This window comes from Chiloscyllium punctatum, chromosome 16, assembly GCF_047496795.1.
Source record: "Chiloscyllium punctatum isolate Juve2018m chromosome 16, sChiPun1.3, whole genome shotgun sequence".
In the NCBI taxonomy this organism is placed as follows: Eukaryota; Metazoa; Chordata; class Chondrichthyes; order Orectolobiformes; family Hemiscylliidae; genus Chiloscyllium; species Chiloscyllium punctatum.
The window spans coordinates 25,081,192-25,100,930 of NC_092754.1; the positions used below are offsets into that span (position 1 = coordinate 25,081,192).

The following is a 19,739-nucleotide window of genomic DNA, read 5'->3' on the forward strand; positions in this document are numbered from 1 at the left end:
AATCAATATAAGCATCTTGGACTGAATGGCCTTCTTCTATGATGTAAATGGTGGATTTTAGCTAATTCATCCAGTTCTGTAAGGGGTTCCATTATTGGTCTGCTGGAGTGTTGGTGGCACAGTGGCTCAGTGGTTAGCACTGCTGCCTTACAGCACCAGGGTCCCAGGTTCGATTCCAGCCTCAGGTGATTGTCTGTGTGGAGTTTGCACATTCTCCCTGTGTCTGCGAGGGTTTCCTCCCACAGTCCAAAGATGTGCAGGTTTAGATGAATTGGCCATGCTAAATTGCCCATAGTGTTAGGTGCTTTAGTCAGAGGGAAATGGGTCTGGGTGGGTTACTCTTCAGAGGGTTGGTGTGGACTTGTTTCCCCGAAGGGCCTGTTTCCACACTGTAGGAAATCTAATCTAATCAGAAATCTCCAGCCCCACCGCACAGGAAATTTCTAACAACAGACTCTTGTGGAAACTGCCATATTAGTCTCTCCCTCGATCCATGTAGATCTGTTGCCTCTTGGAGGAGGCAGGATTGGGCTGTAATATAGATGGTGAATGAAGACACGTGGGAGACTGATGATATAAAAATACAGAATATGAAAATGCTCACCTGGCTGGGCTCCAATTATCCTTCCCTGCTCAGGCCCTGGGTTTAAATGGCGACTGTGCCATGGAAGCCTGATGCCCACACTTAAAGGAATCCCATTGGCTTCTCATCTCATCTCACCTCCTCTGAAGAACAGGTCAAAATAAACACCAATAGGATTTGGGAATTGATGGGTGAGATCCCAGGTCAGGTTAACTGACTGACACAAGGTTTCCAGTGAAACACATAAAATCCTTCCACCATTTTGAAAACCATACTAACCTATGGAAAAGCTACTTTCCATCTCCAGGATTGCTAGGTGTAGTGTGTCGTTTTGGTGTCACTGTAACGAGTTGCTAACATTCTGTCGTGGCTGGTCTAAGTGCTCAGGTCAGTTGAAAATAAGTGCCATCTGATGCTTTCTGATCAAATCTCAGATATTAGAATCCACCTTCCCCTCAAGGCCGAAGCTGACAATGTTAAAGCTAAAGTATTCAAAGCTATGGGAGCTGAGCCAAGTGTGAAAATAGAAATTCCAAATCTTATTTCTCCTAAAAGATCCATTTGCACGTAGTCTGCTTCTTATTGCATCTGAATGAAAACAACAAGGTCACTCTCTCGTGTCTTAACGGGGTCTTTTAACTCACTGGGTTAGAACAGGCATCCCACATGATTCAGTGATAGTGAGGGGACCTTACTCTGAACCACTACAACAAAAACACCAATGTGCATTTATCTTGAAACCTGTAAACAAAGATAAAAATGTTTCAACTGTACTTAACAGAAGTATAAGAATAGAGACGACAAGTCAAAGAAAGAGAAGGGGAAGCCCAATGTGTGGGCATTGAAAGAGGATCACAAAAACTGACAACGGAGAATTGGGAAGGTGCGGAGAGGGAATAGATAGTTGGAGGCGTGGCTGCAAATGTTGGGACAAGACTTAGATATGCAAATAGAATTAAAAGAAGAGGTTGCAGGGCTGCAAGATGGAACAGAGGGAGGGAGGAGGCAACAAGGCATTTAAACACGAAGAAATTTCTGAAAGACATTTCCCGCCTCCTGCAACTGTCTGTGTGGAAGTTTGCACATTCTCCCCGTGTCTGCGTGGGTTTCCTCCGGATGCTCCGGTTTCCTCCCACAGTCCAAAAATGTGCAGGTTAGGTGAATTGGCCATGCTAAATTGCCTGTAGTGTTAGGTGAGGGGGTAAATAAGGGGAGTGGGTCTGGCGGGTTGCTCTTCGGAGGGTCGGTGTGGACTTGTTGGACCGAAGGGCCTGTTTCCACACTGTAAGGAATCTAATCTAATCTATCAAATATGTCACTAATAAGATTGACTCATAAACCATGTCTTCACTGCAACCAAATTCCAGCCGAAGAACCTTGCCATTCTTTGGCTGGTACCAGGCCAACGGATATTACCTATCTCTAATTCCCCTTGAGAATCTGGTGTTGAAGTTGGCAGTTCTAGCCATTAAGATATTCTACAAGGTTAAAGATGAAATATTAAAGCAATAGAGGAGTTTATACAATTTATGTCTGTATAAAAGTTAAGGTTGTACTTAACCTCTCAGTGTTTATAAGCTAGATAGCATATATGAAAGGATGCTCACAGAACAAGATGATTTGACCTTCTGTAATAAATAGCTCGATTGTTTGAATGTTAACTATCCTTTTTATTGCTTAATAAAATTTGTTAATTTGTTATTTGTCCTTTTTACAAATATGATCATTTCCTGACAAAAAGTTTAGTCTTCGGGATTCAATTTTAAATGCTAAAAACTGAATAAATCCCAACCTTGCTGGCTGCTCTGAGAAATTATTTTTCTTTCTATTTATTCTTTCCTGGGATGGAGGTGTTGCTGTCTGAGGCAGCATTTATTGACCATTCCTGATTGCCCTGGAGAAAGTGGGGTGAGCTGCCTTCTTGAACTACTGCAGCATTGGTTCTCATTAACTCCAAGTTTGCAAGGATTCCTTGAAGCCTCACTCAGTCAAATGCTGCCCTTGATGTCAAGTGCCCTCATCTTCAATCTAGATCTTTTGCCCATGTTTAATCCGAGGCTGTAATGAGCTCAGCATCTGTATGGACCTGTCAGAACTCAATCTGAGCATTAGTGAGAGGATTATCGCTGGTATGGTTAGCTAACATTCCGAATCTCTGTGGTCTAAGTGGCTTACTTGGCCTCTTCAGAGGGCAACTAAGGGTCAACTATTCTCATATGGGACTTGAGCCAAATAGGGTAAGGACAATGGGTGGCAAGTAAGTATACAATACGGACAGCAAAGAAAACAAGTGGGATGATCCATCAAAGCATGGGCTCAGCTCATAATGAGAGTTAGAACATTATGATGCAACACCTTCCAATTCTAGCTCCACCTTCACTTGTTCTTGGAAGTTTTGTTTTCAAAGTGGACATTGTTTAGATTCCCTACAGTATGGAAGCAGGCCCTTCGGCCCAACAAGTCCACACTGACCCTCCAACGAGTAACGCACCCAGACCCATTCCCCTGTATTTTACCCCTGACTAATGCACCTATCACTATGGCCAATTTTAGCATGACCAATCTTTGGACCGTGGGAAGGAAACCCATGCAGACACAGGGAGAATGTGCAAAGTCCACACAGTTACCCAAGGCTGGAATCGAACCCGGGTCCCTGGTGCTGTGAGGCAGCAGTGCTAACTGCTGAATCACCGTGCCACCACAGTGAGAGAAGCAGGCAACTCTAAACCATACAGACACAGTGCTGAGGAAATGTCCTGACCTCTGCTCCCAACTCCTTGGCAAACATTTGCTGATCCAAAATATTTCCAGGTAAGCATAATTTGTTTTTAAAAATTGCCTTCATAAGTAGGTGAAAAGCTGCTGGAAATACAATCATTTCAAATACAAGACATGATTTGATTCCTCAGTAAATATCTTTTTGACCATTGGTACATATTTTTGTGATTTTGAAGCTTACAATTTGCAGAGATATTTTATTATTTTCAATTAAATTGGAAGACATATTCAGTTGCTAATTTTAATTTACTAATAAATTCATATTTTTCTTCATATTTTAAGTATGCTTCATCTCAGTTACAGCAGATAATCAGTTAATTACTGCAGGAGTTTCAGGAGAGAGATAGGGTTTTAAATTGCTGAATAACGAATCAAGGATTTAATTCTAATCTCCCGAGACCATTCCAGTCAGGATTTGGGCAGCCACATTTGAATTGCCCGCATTCTATACAAATTTTATCATCTTCCATCCTTCCTCATGTGGTGGTGGATGTGATGGATCATTGAATCATACAGTGCAGAAGAGGCCCTTCAGTCCATCTAGTCTGCACAATCAAAAACATACTACTATGTATACTGGTCCCAATTTCTGCACTAGGGCCATAGCTTTGAATGTTATGACAAATGTTACGATGCTGCAAACAAGCTCCCTAAGCATTGTGACATTCAAAATGATAGGCAAAATCACTGACATCTGATTTTTCAATAGACAGATCAGATCATCCTCAGTTTTAGATTTAGACTTTATTGCCATGTTTCCTCAAGTAGAAAAGTACAGGAGGACAGTGAAAAGCTTTCAATGTCATCACACATGGTGCCATCTTAGCTACAAGAACCTCCGTACAACAACTTAAGGGTAAGGTAGAAAGAAATAAGGAACAAAGTTAAACATTACCCTGGGGTGGGGGAGTCTAGAACTAGGGGGCATAAGTTTAGGGTGAGAGGGGAAAGATATAAAAGAGACCTAAGGGGCAACCTTTTCATGCAAAGGGTGGTACGTGTATGGAATGAGCTGCCAGAGGAAGTGATGGAGGCTGGTACAATTGCAACATTTAAAGGGCATCTGGATGGGTATATAAATAGGAAGGGTTTGGAGGGATATGGGCCGGGCTGCCAGGTGGGACTGCATTAGGTTGGGGTACCTGGTCGGCATGGACAAGTTGGATCGAAGGGTCTGTGTCCGTGCCGTACATCACTATGACTTTATGACTATTACAGTCCTTAGTATTACATTGAAAAATAAATAAATAAAGCTAAAAGTTCAAACATTGCAGTCTTTCTTAAGTGCTTTGCCATGCTAGGACTGCATTTTCGAGAAGGGCTCGATCACAGGTGGCACAGTAGCTGGGGCTGCATGGTGGCTCAGTGGTTAGCACTGCTGTCTCACAGTGCCAGGGACCTGGGTTCAGTTCCTTCCTTGGGTGACGGTCTGTGTAGAGTTTGCACATTCTCCCTGTGTCTGCGTGGGTTTCCTCCGGTTGCTCTGATTTCCTCTCACGTTCCAAAATACGTGCACGTTAAATTGCCATGCTAAATTGCCCATAGTGCTGGTGCATTAGTCAAGGGTAAATGTAAGGAAATGTGTCTGGGTGGTTTACTCTTCTGAGGGTCAGTGTGGACCTGTTGGGCTGAAAGGCATGTTTCCACACTGTAAGGAATCTACTCACCTCAGCTTTGGCATGTTTTTCCCGTGCTGGGTCAATCTGCCCTGCTCTCATCGTCACTGCAAATGTTGGGGGAACCTCCATCACTGTGTTGGGCTTGCTCCTGTTCTCTCTGGCTGCTAAAGCCCCAATCCAAGTGTCGTCTTTACTGGCCTTTGGCCTTGCGTTCGGTCTGCACACCGGGTCAGGCTCCCAGCTACTGGACATCGAGCTGACTGCCAAATTCAAGGAGCCCAATTCAAGGTAACGTAGTAAGAACAAAAACTAAAACTGCACTTGAAAAATCACATAATTTCTCCATCCAACTCCTTCAATCACCCACTTAACTGGTTTATAGCCATTTGAACTTTACAGTAGCCTCCACAAAACACTGAGAGGTTGAGATGACCCTCTCAGCAGTGGTGTTTTGATGGAGCCCATTCTGCCATTATGGCTGAAATATAACTCTCCAACATATCCTTGGCTTAGGCTGGGGTCCTAGGAGTGCTCTGCACACCAACAGGAGCTTGTCCACAGAATCCTGGTGGTCTTGCAAGATTATAGATGGAAAGAGTGATCCCCCTCACCCCAGACCCAGTTATCAGAAACTCTTTGCCCCTTCAATTCCCTCAGACTTTTCCTCTTTCAATTGAACTCAGCATTCTTCTCCCTTTCAACATAAAATATACCGTTCCTTCAATTTGGAAGCGTCCCAAGTAACAACTGCGAGAAGCCAAGGAAATGTATCTCGCCAATTCACTACTAAATGGTAATGATGGAAAATTCGTATCTTCAAATTACTTCATTTAAAATCAGCTAAAAATATCAAAACTCTGAGCCGGGTTTTAGACTCCACTTTAAGGGCTCCACTTTAAAGAAACATAAACCAACACAAACAATTCAAACCCTTTTATTATTTATAGCCTTATTTTGGACATTGGAAATTTCATTTACAGAAAGGGATTTTGCAGTTGGCAAAATTTTCAGAATAAGTTTGATCGATTTGTTGAAAGAAGAGGAATTTAAGAAGCTGTCACCTTTTGTTTTGAACTTGCAATGATGTGTTTAAAAAGCTTGAATGATTAGAATGGGGCAAAAGAGTTGCAATGAATATGTACCAGTGACGCTAAATGGGTTCAATGTGAATCAACCCTCATTTTACAAGATCTTTAATTTTCTATTCTACTGGAGTCGAGCCTGTTTTGTGTAAAGAGGCAAATTTCACCCCCTTCCCACAACCACAGGTAATCATTGGAATTCTAGCTATAGTGAACCAAAAGGTATGAAGTACCAGGTCTTTTTATTGTGACGTTTGTGTGGGAATGTTTACATTGGATTTTTCATTACAACACATGACAATTTTAATGTTATAACGGTGAATACTTTATTATGGTGGCATATTTAGGCTGTTGGGGATAATTGAAATGATGAGTAAAAATGATAATGAGAGGTTATGTAGAATCAGAAGTGTGTGGAATGAAAAATAGGAAAAACTGCATAATTAAAATATTTTGTACAATTAAAGAAGTTTAGGAATAAACCAACTTTAAAATATATAACAGCATATTTAAACAACTTTATGTATGTTTGTATAGTGCTTATGTTTGCATGCAGAATAAATATATCTATTTATAATACATTAATAATCATCCATTATAAACTTCCATGTCATAAATTATAATGGAAAATGCTCACACAAATTATCATGCAGGTATTATACATACTTATTGTGGTGGGTTTCAATTATTAGCCTGTGACACAGAGAAATCCTTGCTCCCTGCTCTCAAACCAGTTTGACTCCTCTCCATCTTAAATTGTCATAGGTTTGTAAAATAACTACACACAATTACTTTAAATCTCCCCCCATTAGGCTTGGTCAGACTCCCACTGTAAATCGGGCAGGGATTCCCAAGCAAGTCAGGCTTCCTGAGTGTTGCAAAATTGGATATCGGGGTCTTTTGTGACTAGCTGTTCCTAATTCAGTGACTCAGATTAAATCTAACTTAATATTGGAAACCTCAAAGAAGTGAGCTATATTGGCCATCAGAGTAGCCTAGATAAAGCTGACTAGCTCTGGGGTCTAGATGAATAAAAATCAAGAACTTGCTTTTACATTAAAAGGTGCATTTGTAGAAACATCCACAACCTCAGAATGTTCCAAAGAACTTTACGGCTAATTAAGTACTTTTAAAATGGAATCACAGTTCTAATGTAAGAAACCAGCACCCAGTTTGTACAGCAAGCTCCCACAAACAACTTGATAAGAACAAGATAATCTATTTGAATTATGCTGATTGAAGAATAAATATTGTTCAGGCCAGAAGATGTAACAGGATCCTTTACCGCCTGGGGATTTGGATTTGAAAGTGTTCTTAATTCTCAAAGACAGGTACACTTTTTTAGGTCCTTAACACAGAGGGAGAAGGGCATGGGCTAATGGGACAGGTAGTGGGGAGGATGCCAGCACGGCCTTTGCACCTCAGCAGGTAGGGGTTGGTAATTCCAGCAGTAGTAAACAGTGGCCACAGGCACATCTTTAACCAAACTCAAGACGGCTAGCCTAATGCAAAACAAAATGCCCCACTGCTGCCACCCAAATCCAATATGGCCAATGGTAGATTGGGAACACAAACTGATCAGGCTAATCATTTAAATAATATCTAAATATTAGGTAAAAGGATGGGATGCCTAACTTTAGAAAAGGGCCTGAGTTATATTTGCCCATCCTGTATTCCAAGCTCGGTATATAGACAAGCTATCCACAGCCTCATTTTCTGTTCAATACGTAAACATGGATAATTGAATTCGAGTGTGCAAACAGCTTTCTGTGGCTCTCACAGTGACATAATTGAATCACCCAAAGGCTTTTTCACTGTTAAACAGTAGCTGAGATCTACATTGTCCAAATTAAAAGATTTAAAATGAGTTTTAAAAGCTTGGGTTTTCTGATTAACATTAGCTCCGACATTGCATTCTGTGCCCGTGATCTCTTTGATGAAGGGTTTGGGCTCTGAGGTCTCAGACTGTTTCAAAAGATTGGGCTACAACAATCTATTTTTATCTCCCAAAATGTAAGAGCTTTCTGGGGTGGTTGCAGAATTTCACAGTGTGTAATTAGTGGATCAACAGACACTGTGGCCTCATCCTGTAAGAATCTTCAGTGTGCCTTTTTTTCCAAAAACACTTTGAAAGAAACAGGATGTGGGAGTAGTGTGTACGATGGTTGTGGGAAGCTGATGCTGGATTTGGAAAATGTGGGGCATGGTTATGAAATCTTCGAGCAATGAATGCTGTTTTAGAATGAGTTGCGTTTTGGGAGATGGTGCAAGAAGACCAGGAAATGGGTTTTATGTGATATGGGAGCATTAGCAGCCAGAGGTGGAAGTTGAAAGTTGAGAAGATGATTTACCAAACACCAGAACAGAATATAAACAACACAGTCGACTTATACACAAAGCAGCAGAGGGAGACTTAGGAACAAACAGCGAAGGGAACTTAGAAGCAAATAGAGACTTTGGGAACAAACAGAAAAAAAAAATCCCTCAGAACTAGACCTATGAATGCAAATGACAGACAAGGCTGCTAGATTGAGGAAAACACAGACAGGACAGCAAGATTTCTCTTTCCAATCCTTGTCTCAAAAACACATCAGATAATAAATACTTGTAATTCCCAGTTACAAGTCCAGAAAAGCAAAAAGAAAAATTGTTCACCGACCTTCATATTCTGTACAGATGGAGACTTGGGGCAAGGTTGGGTCATAGCTGAAGAACAAATGTTAAATGCTGTTCCAAGTCTGGCTCATTCAGAGCTTGGACCCTGGACATGAGGCCAGAGGGGGAAAAAACAAAATGGAACCTGTGTTTCTAACTGGGAATTTGCAGGCAGACTACCTGACGACTGAAGACTGAAGCCACTGTGCTTAGGGATATGGCCAGTGCAACGCTGACAATGAAATTTGAGGTGCATTTATAACTGCGGTGTCAGTTCAAGGCTGTTCTACTGACAGTGTCACTGCAGCATTCAGGCAAAGCTTTCTCCTTTCACATTGATATTGGAGCTAGCATCTAAATACAGCATGAAACTGGTATAGAGTTTAACATTGAGCTGACACCGTAGCTCCCATTGCAGGGCCAACATTAAACCTGTTCATGTTAATTGACTACCAAGCTCATCGCATCTAACCTCATGGCAAAACCACTTCATGTTTGTATTGTTTCCAGCCAACACTAAAGGGCCACACCAGCTTGGCTACAGGAAATAAATGAACCGTTTTCCTCCCAGCAGATCGCTGGGAATCCTCATTGGCTCAACCAAAGAGAGATGTTTCAAATACATAACCCACAAACAGGCTTTAGCATGGGTCAGGGAAGGATTAACACATTGGAAACAGAACTTTACATCACGGTCAAGAGTCGGGTGACAGAATGGAGCTACAAGAAGCAGCCATTTGAAAATAAAGTCCTGATTTTAAATAAACCAGGAACAGAACAGTTCTGGATCATACACCCACTCTACACCCTAAAAGACCATAAGACAAAAGCGCAGAAGCAGGCCATTGAAGCCATCCAGTTTGCTCTCCCATTCAATTAGAACATGGTTGATCTGATAATCCTTAACACCACTTTCCTGCTTTTCCTCAGAAACCTTGATTCTCTTACTGATTAAAAATCTATCACGACCTTGAATATACTCAATGAGCCAGCCTCAACAGCTCGCTGTGGTAAAGCATTTCACAAATTCACTGCCCTCTGAGAAAAGAAATGCCTCTTCCTGTCTGTTTTGAAAGAGCAACCCTTTGTTGTGAGATGACGCCCTCTGGTCTTTGCCTCTCCTTCAAGGGGAAACAATCTTTATGTATCTAGCCTCTCCAGAACCCTATGTATATCTCAAAAAGGCTGCCTCTCTTTCTTCTAAAGTCCAATGAATGTAGATCCAACCTACTTAAGCTCTCCACATAAGACAGTCCCACCACACCCTGGATCAGCTTACTGAACATGCTCTGGACTGCTTCTAAGCCAGGATATCTTTCCTTAGATAGGGAGCCCCTACCTGTTTATAGTATTCGAGCTGTGGCCTGATTTGTGCCTTGGATTATTTTAGCAAGACTTCCCTATTTTTACACTTCATTCCTTTTGAGATAAAGGTCAACATATCATTTGCCTTCCCTATTACCAGCTGAACTTGCATGTTCGCTTTTTGAGATCTTTGCACAAGGATTCCCAAATCTCTCTGTGCTGCAGCTTTCTCTGTTTAGATAATATCCAGCACACATATTCTTCCTTCCCAAGTGCATAACCTCACATTTTCCCACTTTTTTTCCCCATCTGCCAAGCTGCCACACTTAATCTGTCTATATATCTCTGCAGACTCTTTGTGACATCCTCAGCACATGCCTTTGTACATCAGACGTAGACTTGGCTAAAGAACAGTTACTTTCCTCAACAAATTGTGGCCCCAGCACTGATCCCTGTGGCACTCCACCTGTTACACCTGCCCAATTTTACACTCAACCTGGCATTCACACTGAACTCTGTTTGAAAGCAGAAGAATAGCAAGACTTGGGCTTAGTAAGTGTGACAATAGGAGGTTTTGCACTTGACACACATTATTTGGTAATGTCCTGTGGGATTTCTCACACTGAGTCAGAGGTCATACGGCTTTATAGTTAGTAGACTTGTGTACAAAAGATGGATCAATGGAGTAATCCCACTTGGTAGCTGGCAAAATAAAAGTTGCAAAGAAGCAAGTGACAATGAAATTTCACTGTAAGTAATGGCAGCTATTTCTGAAAGGATGCTACTTATATCAATCACTAATTTACATTAAAAAAAGGTTGTCTGCAATAAAACCTTTAAGAATTCAGTTGTAGCTTTCCAAGTTTTTAAAATCAAGCACACTCTCAAATGTTCCAATCGTCAGAGGACTGTACCTTTTCTTTCAACCCCTGCTTACGTACAAGATTACATGCTATGAAACTGCAAGTTATACATGTTCAGAAGTGTATTGAATTTACAGCATAGAAAAGGTAATTTGATTTAACTGGTCTATACCAGTGTTAATGTGCAACATAAGCCTAATAACAGCTTAAGCAGCCGGCTGGTAAAGTGACCCAGCTCTTGAGGTTTCAAAGTTTACAAAGAAGTTAATGAAGGTTTTATAAAGACAATTGAGTGGGGAATTGTTATGCCATTTTTAATGTTTTGTAAAATTTGATTGCAACCTTTAGTGTGGATATTAGTAACTTCAGTTATGAAGAAAAAATGTGGACTTTGCTTTCGACAAAAATTTTTCAGTAGAAGTAATTTGTGGGGCCACAATACTATGTCTGTTAATTATGCTTCCATTCAAGAGTGGTGTATTTTAACACTGAAATTTCCATTTGAGTACTGTGTCATCTAGTAGCATCACAGATAACAGCTCTGGGGTACTCGGTGTTCCATTGCAATTATTTACATAGCAAAGTTTCAGCAGGGTACACATATAACACAAGACGTTATATATATGTATAAGTACATGTAATATAACAAAATCTGGCTTCAAAAATGCTTGAAATTACACCAGAGTGTCACAAGTCTAAATGCTAGGAATAAAACTTGCTTTCAACTCCACTTCCAAATTGAGGAATTTGCCCCTTACATTCTCTCAACTCTGTACACGGTTACACATCTCATAGCTCATTTCAAATACCAATGTTTGTCATTAATCAAGTCCTCTTTAATCTCGACATTCGCATTGTAAACCACAACATTTTTGTTCAAGTTGCGGTGTGTAATGTAGGGTTTCTTCTTTCCTTTCCCATGTGCAGCTTAGAGTTCCTGCACAAATAGTAGGCGTGCTCGTGAATCCAAAAGCCATACCAGTAACCCAGTGTCTACTGAAACAACTCAAAATTGCTGGGCAGCAATGAGCCATTAATAAAGCTGCAAGATACTATATCACTGAGCATACAATAATGTAGAATCAACATTCCAATATTACAATGATATTTAACCAATAAAATTAATTGTTTTGTTGTTGTGAGGAGCTTTACCATTAGCAAGGCAATAACAGCTTCAATGTGCATGTCTTGTTTAGCCTTTCTACTGCTGTGCCTGAAGGAAAGTTATGTACAATCACTTTAGCATTTTGCAGTCCAGTGTTGCAGATGACAACCTGCCACTGAGCGTGGCACTGCGTATTTTTTTTGAAGTTCTAACCAATATGGATTTCTTAAAGACTGATGAAAGAACAATGAGGCAGGGAACAAAAGGTAGCAATTGTTGAAGGTAAAATCCCACCAGTCTTTCTTCATGTCAATAGTTACTTGAATTATTCCATCACTGACTTTTTTTAAAAAGAGCAGAATTCTAACGTTAAAGTTGGCATCAAAGTTAATTTCTTCAAAAGAGGACATGACTTGCTATACACCAACAAGTATTCCCATAAAATCTGATCCACTCTGGATAGAAATGGGTGCTCCTGCACTGTTGTCCACAAATATGGAGGTATATTGGCCAGCCTGAAAAACACAGAAGAAGAAAAAAATATATAAATCTAATGTAAGGGTCAGCTTCTGTCATCTGCAAGTGGAAGCAATCTTTTTTTTGACGAAAACAAATTTGCCTGTTTTCTTTAACCATTAATATTTGAACCACAGGTTAACTATGCAAGCTTCAGTGAAGGCACATTACTAATTAAAATGAAGGTAACTGAAAGTGAATGGTATCGAAAACATGGGCAGAAGTACAGTTAGAGCACATTACAGTGTTATGACAGCCTCAGAGGCAAGTAGGCCTTGAGTAATTGCATTGGTACCTCAACTATATATTCATTACTGACCTTGGAAGTTGCATAACTTGCACTGAACATTTGCTGGGTAAGTGACACAAAGGGACAACGAGCCATGTTTGAACTTAGCACAGATTCTTCGCTTTTTATGATATGATTGAAGCTCAGCAACATTTGAGATCCTAATCCCACACTTGCTGTCAGAGAACCTGCTTCATAGATCATTCTAAAAGCTGCTAATTCTGCCCCCGGACTCATGGGAACTGATTTTCTTCTTCTTTAAGATAACAAAGACGCACAAAATTGTCCTGAAAACGTAATACAAACTCCCGGAAAGTGGACATTCATCTTCTATTACTGCATCAATATTCTCAGAGCTACTCTGCAACAACGTACAACAAGCCCTTCATGTTTCACATCGGGCACGGGAGCTTGGCTGTAGTCATTGGATTCCCAAGCTCTTATAAAACCAGGAGACTTCTCCTAGTGGGAGTTGGTGCACTGAAAAATAAATAACTTTACAGAATAAAGCATCAGTCACCAGCCTGTGTGGAAAATTGGCTCACATTGCAAACATCTCCAGTCCCTGCCAGAAACAACTTGAAGGCATAGAAAATACAGGGTCATGGTGACTTGCACTGCCACTGGCAATTCAATAGCAAATTCACTCTGGAGTCCTTTATCTCCCACATGGCATATCACTGGCATAGCCTTCCAGCTTAACCTCAGGGTTTTAAGCAGTGCTCCATGGAGTCACCCTCACAAGCTCCTGATGAATTCAACTCTTTAACACTGACCAGCCTCTTGTTTCAGATTTTGTTGTCGGGTGAAATATTCCATGTAAAATTGCTAAATAACTGACTGTCTTCCCCCAAATGGGCACAGCATGATAAAGTAGTTCTAATAGCAGAACCGAAAGTGTGTTGCTGGAAAAGCGCAGCAGGTCAGGCAGCATCCATGGAGCAGGAGAATCGACGTTTCGGGCATGAGCCCTTCTTCAGGAATGCATCTGCAGTCCTCACTTTCTCCTAACAGCAGAACCACTTACTTCCAGGTTTAAAGTCAAGTTTTCTTGAGTTCTCTGCCCAGAGGTATGTCCGATCCACAATACCATTATCGTCATCAGTATAGGGCAAGGAGGCTAATCCCAAATCCATCCCAGTCAGAGCAGGGATCAAAACCCACACTGTTTGTACTGATCTGATTCATACCAGACGTCCAGCCAATCGGGAGCCCAAACAAATCCTGGTTGCTGAGCAACATACGCTTTTCCAGGCATATTGTAGTTTGCAGTTATGGACTATGGTAATAGAGGCTCCAATTTTGTCCATCACAGTTGACCAGATATTCCCCCATCCTGACCAACTATCACTGATGTCGGTTGAAAGAATTTATAAGTTGACACTCAACCTGCTTGGCCACGGTGGGAACATGGTTTCCACAATCATCATGTCTTGGGGTGGAACATGAACACGAATGCAAGAACAGAACCCACTCACCACAAGAGTTCCTCAGTTTCGTTTTTTTTTTCTCTATTTCCAATTACTGAGGTAAACTCCTGGAACCTCAAATAGGACAATATGTACAGCAGCCAACTCTATAGCGGGCAAATTTGGATGATGAAAGATTGTTAATGGACTTCTAAGAAGGGAGCACCCAAAGAGGGAAGATAAACAAAAATGATGATTAACAAGATTTGCCCCTCAATATAATCTTCAGGTGAGCAACTGGAAAAATGCCCAATGCTGTCAATGGGAGGCCAGTCCCATTTGGAATGGTAGACCTCGTTACCTCAGGGTGGGGAGGGCCAGGAGTAGAAGCAAGTGTGCCAGGACAACCCATCATCACCAAACCACTGCAATATCAAGCAGTCCAAACAAAGCCCAGGCCCAGGTAAAAGGGAGAATGTGAAGAAACAGGTTGGTCATGTTGGGATGGGTGAAAAGGGGGGTTGTGGTGAGCAGGTGTTTCCAGATCAGAAATGACCCAGGTTATTCTGTTCAGAGGAAAGGAACTATCCTATTCCATGGGGCCACTGAAAGTACTTTTGGGCTTCTCTTTAGCTTGGCTACCAACTGAAAGCTAAGCTGATAGGAGCCCAATTTGACATCTAAATTAGCTGGGCCACAGTTTCAGATACCTATTCTGAGAACCTTGGTTGGCCCGCATTGATGATGAGATAGAAGGATTGAGGTGCTAGTTCTTCCCCATGATTTAGAGCATGCTCTCACTCAACTTCCTCTGGGCAGAGAAACCAATTCTAAAGAAGAATCATATCAGACTTGACTGATTCTGATTGAATTTCTCCAGCAGTTTCTATTTTTATTTAAGATTTCCAGCATTTTCAGAATTGAACTTTTATTCAAAATCACCTCCACCACTTTCAGAGAAGTGAGAATAAGAGTGCGTTTTGCCGCAACTAATCGAGACACAATCCACTATACAATTGGATACATATTTAAATTGCACATAATAAAGTTGCAATAAGCCAGAAACCAGTTTCAAAATGGACGGCTTGAGTTGAAGACATAGTATCAATGGGGTGGATGCCTTTTGGGCTGTACTTTCTGCAATATCTCAATGCTTCCTTTGCTCTCCCACCTCCTCCCCCCACACTCTCTCTCTAAGCTCTATCCTCTTAACAAAATTGTTAGCAATTGACATATTTTTTTGCAGTGAAAGTTTTACTCAGCAAGATTGCTTGGGTAAACAAGAAATCTTAGTGCTTATGGCAAATTACAAGGTCTAATGGTGTGCAGGTTAGGTGGATTGGCCATGCTAAATTGCCCATGATGCCCAGGGATATGTAGGTTGGGTGGATTACTTATGGTAAATGCAGGGTTACAGGGATTGGGGAGGGCGTGTGGGTGGGTATGGGTGGGATGCTCTTCAGAAGGTTGGTATGGACTTGATAGGCTGAATGGCCTGCTTCCACACTGTAGGGATTCCATGATCCTAGAAAATGTGCCTCAAGTTGCACACTGAAACACACTGGTGCAGGAGATAAGCAGTAATAGTGTATGCTGTGCTGCAATCTTGCATAGATCTCAGGAAGGCACTAGAGTTTTAAGACAGCGACAAAACACCACAACATGTGATGGTAGGTAAAAACAATAACTGCAGATGCTGGAAACCAGATTCTGGATGAGTGGTGCTGGAAGAGCACAGCAGTTCAGGCAGCATCTGAGGAGCAGTGACGGTCCAGTGTAAGAGATCTTCATCTTAGTTTCTGTTCATTAAGGCAGCCATTTAATATTGCATGTAATATAGTAGTAGTCCTGGTAAGCATACCAGACTGTATATGTGAATCTGAGATGTTATACTGTGTACATGATTGAGAAAAGGTCTCATTATGTGATTTTTCACATAAGGGTAGCAAACAGTTGTTGAGTTGGTGACAGCTTCCATTGGCGTGGAAGCTTTTCAGAGTTGAAAAATGTGGTGCGGGAAAAACACAGCAGGCCAGGCAGCATCCGAGGAGCAGGAGAATCGATGTTTCGGGCATAAGCCCTTCTTCAGGATTCATGAAATGTCGATTCTCCTGCTCCTCTGATGCTGCCTGGCCTGCTGTGTTTTTCCAGCACCGCATTTTTCAACTCTGGTCTCCAGCATCTGCAGTCCTCACTTTCTCCTAGTGGAAGCTTTTCAGGAAGGTTTGCGAGAGAAACCAACCAGAGATACTGGAGGGATAGATAATCCTCAAAGGTCAATAAAACTTACAGATCTTACAGACAAACTTGAGGGTTAGCACAATCAATAGTATACCCAAAGATATCAAGGCCCGTGGACAGGATGGCTGTCCACACGCAATAAGGAAATGATTTGCCTTCAATAAATTTGCAAGGCACATGGCAGAAAATCCCATTGGCTGAAGCAGTACACTGCAGCAAAAACTCCAGGAGCAACAAAGAACCATGTATGTGCCCAAACAGAATGACTTCAAGCTACGATAAAGACCAGTTGTTATCCCATGTGTCTATGCAGGGATCGAGAAACTGGGATTTGATGATTTACATGATGCACCAAATGCTGATGAACACGTCTCACACTTTCAATCTCATGAAAAACATTAATGCTATCACACTTCCCAAAGTGTTTGCAAAAACTCAAATTATCCGTCCTCAGAAAATTGGTGACACCTTCACAGCTGTCTAAGATTGAATTGCCAATGTACTTCCCCTGTGAATTCTGACATGGGAAGTCAGGATGAAACTCAAAAAGTAAAACTTTCAGCATAGAACAGTTCCCCAATTCCACATGCAGGATTGATAGTTCTGCAGTGCAAATACAGTTAATCTGCCTTGGTGTCACAGATGTTCTACACTGCAGATACTGTTCAAGTGTCAATTGTGAATCTACCATTCCAACACTTATCATGATCCATGGAATCAATCAGACAAGCAGAGATACCCAACAGAAACTATTCAAAAGTATTTGTAAAACTGAATATGACAAAACAGAACAATGTGGGTGTCACAACTGTGAACAGTGTGGGTGGCACAGCGCCAGGGACCTGGATTTAATTCCACCCTCAGTGTGACGTTTGTACATTTTCCCCTGCATCTGCATGGGTTTCCTCCTGGTGCTCCGGTTTCCTTCCACAGTCCAAAGATGTACATGTTCAGGTGGATTGGTCATGCTAAATTGCCCAGTGTCCAGGGATGTGTAGGCTAGGTGGATTAGCCATGGGTAATACAGGGTTACAATGATAGGGTTGGTCTGGATGGAATGCTCTTCAGAGGGTTGGTGTGGACTTAGTGGGGCAAATGGCCGGCTTTCATACTGTAGGGATTCTATGATTCACTTCACTTCCTTCTGATTAAGTGGTGCCAGAATCTCAGCTCTCTGCTGCGGAGAGAAAAATGTAAGTTCAAGAGGAAGAGGCTAAAAATGAAATCGTATCCAATCCTGAGAGTACTGAAATGAGGCAAAGTCTTTAGGTGATACCACCGCTCAGCTCACAAGGAAAGAAAGAAAAGCGGGAAGATTATAAGCTTCATTTATCTGATCAGATGAAACAATTGCCTGTTTACAAGAGGATATGGAGGAACTTGCGTATGAAGTCAATCATGCTCAACAGGAGCAGCTATGGAAACATCACCTTGAGCTTGAAGCAATACTGGAGAAAATAGCACTCATGCAAATACGGGTGGAGATGCACAGCACCTACAAAAAAACTACAAATCATTAATGAGAAGATTCTTTCAGAAATAAAGGCCAGCAATTATACTAAAGCAGGACAGAGCGGAGGTCAAACAACCACCGAAGCATTAAGTAGAAGAGGCCCAGACGTCAAAGAAAATAAAAAGGAAAAGAAAATGTTGGATAGACTGAACAGTTATTGGAGCAGGAGGTACCAATAGTTTGACGTAAAGAAGCTCTTTAAATGTCGAATGTTGTTGAATGGAAGTGGATGCCTGTCTGGGTGCTCTTGTTCATGCCCTAACCTTTGACCCTGGGGCTGTCCACTTCCTGGTGCATGATTGTCGGGGGCTCCTTGGCTGTGAATAGCTAACTGGCATGGCTAGGTGTTTCATCTGTGATGCCATTTCCGTTTCTGCCCTCAGGACCCTGCACAGCAAGAGGCAGATTCTGCCTGACGTGTTTTAAAGAATGTACGTAAATGGTCGAAGAAGCCCCAAGAGAGGCCAGAATACTGGCATGAGGAGGTTCTTACCATGACCTTATTTGCAAGGCTTTTTATTTGGGATTGGGGAGGAAGAAGAGATCAAGTAGATTAGGTTTCACCCATTAGCTGACATTCACAATGGCATGTAGAAGCCCATTAGTCTACTATTGACTGGCATGGAACTGGGTGAGCACTGAGTCACCAGATAGAAAGTTACAAAGACTGGTGTCTGCTACAATGTGCAAACAAACATCCATCGTGACGCCAGACTGTTAGTGGCTATTATAGTCTGCTTTTGTCTGACATCTGTGCTGCCTCCATAACACTTTTGCAAAGGTCAAAATGTACATTGAAAATCATAGCAGCCTTTGTAGTGTCTCCTAGCACTTTTATCCCCACATAAAAAATACTTCAAGTCTTAGAGGTAAAAAATGTAATTAGAATGTATGGTAAAGTCAAAGGATACCTTAACCAAGTTAGCAGATGCTTGTGATTATGTAAAGTTGCCAGAAAGCCTGATGTGACTGCAACATTATCCCCTCAGAATACTCGATGGACCTATTACAGGTGATGTAAAGCAATACTGGCCGACTGGAAAATCACAACTCTTTATGGATTCCCTAAACTGAGTGCCAGACTGATGCTTGTTCAGTACATCGTGTGAAAACAATCTTTAGAAAGTAATGAAGAATACTAAGCACTCTTCATCTCGCTGAGGATAATTGTTAAATTCCATTCAGTGCTAAAGTTCATTTGCATTCATTCAAGATTAACAATGTTTCAGGACAAACCCATCAGGGTAAAAAGTGCAGTCATTTCACAGCAGCTAACGGCTTCCAGCTAAACATGAGCTGGTTGACAGAAGTCACTCGTCAAGGTTGAAATTACAACGATGATTACGATTCTACCGCGGTCACCATACAGGCTACAAGATCTGGAAATCTGATCTAGACAACATGTATGTAGTTTCCCAATAGCATTTTAGGGGCCCTCAGTTAATACCATCATGTTTCAAAATAGTATTATGTCATTGTTTGATTTGTTGGTACTTGATTGGCAAATTCCTCAGGCATAACAGATCCAAAGCCGAGCATCTGTTTAGGAGGCGACAATGGCCTACTGGTATTATTGCTGGACTGTTAATCTAGAGACCCAGGGAAAGTTCTGGGTTTGAATCCCACCACAGCAGATGGTGGAATTTGAATTCAATAAAAATTTTGGAATTAAGAGTCCAATGATAACCATGTTCATTGTTAGGGAAAAGCCCATCTGGTTCCCCAGCATCCTTTAGGGAAGGAAACTGTCATCCTAACCTATTCTGACCTACATGTGACTC

The 19,739-nt window shown here is 41.5% G+C and overlaps 1 protein-coding gene across 5 annotated transcripts in view; it reads right to left on the minus strand.

Annotated features, from left to right (window-relative positions):
• Positions 1 to 5,898: 5,898 nt before the first annotated feature.
• c1qtnf12 (C1q and TNF related 12) overlaps positions 5,899 to 19,739 on the minus strand; it is a 92,516-nt gene continuing 78,675 nt past the window's right edge. For all 5 annotated transcript variants that reach the window (XM_072586489.1, XM_072586488.1, XM_072586492.1 and 2 more), the window contains one exon: positions 5,899 to 12,505. In XM_072586489.1, coding sequence (XP_072442590.1) covers positions 12,407 to 12,505 — 99 coding nt within the window. In that variant the 3' untranslated portion in view covers positions 5,899 to 12,406. The remainder of the gene's footprint in view (positions 12,506 to 19,739) is intronic.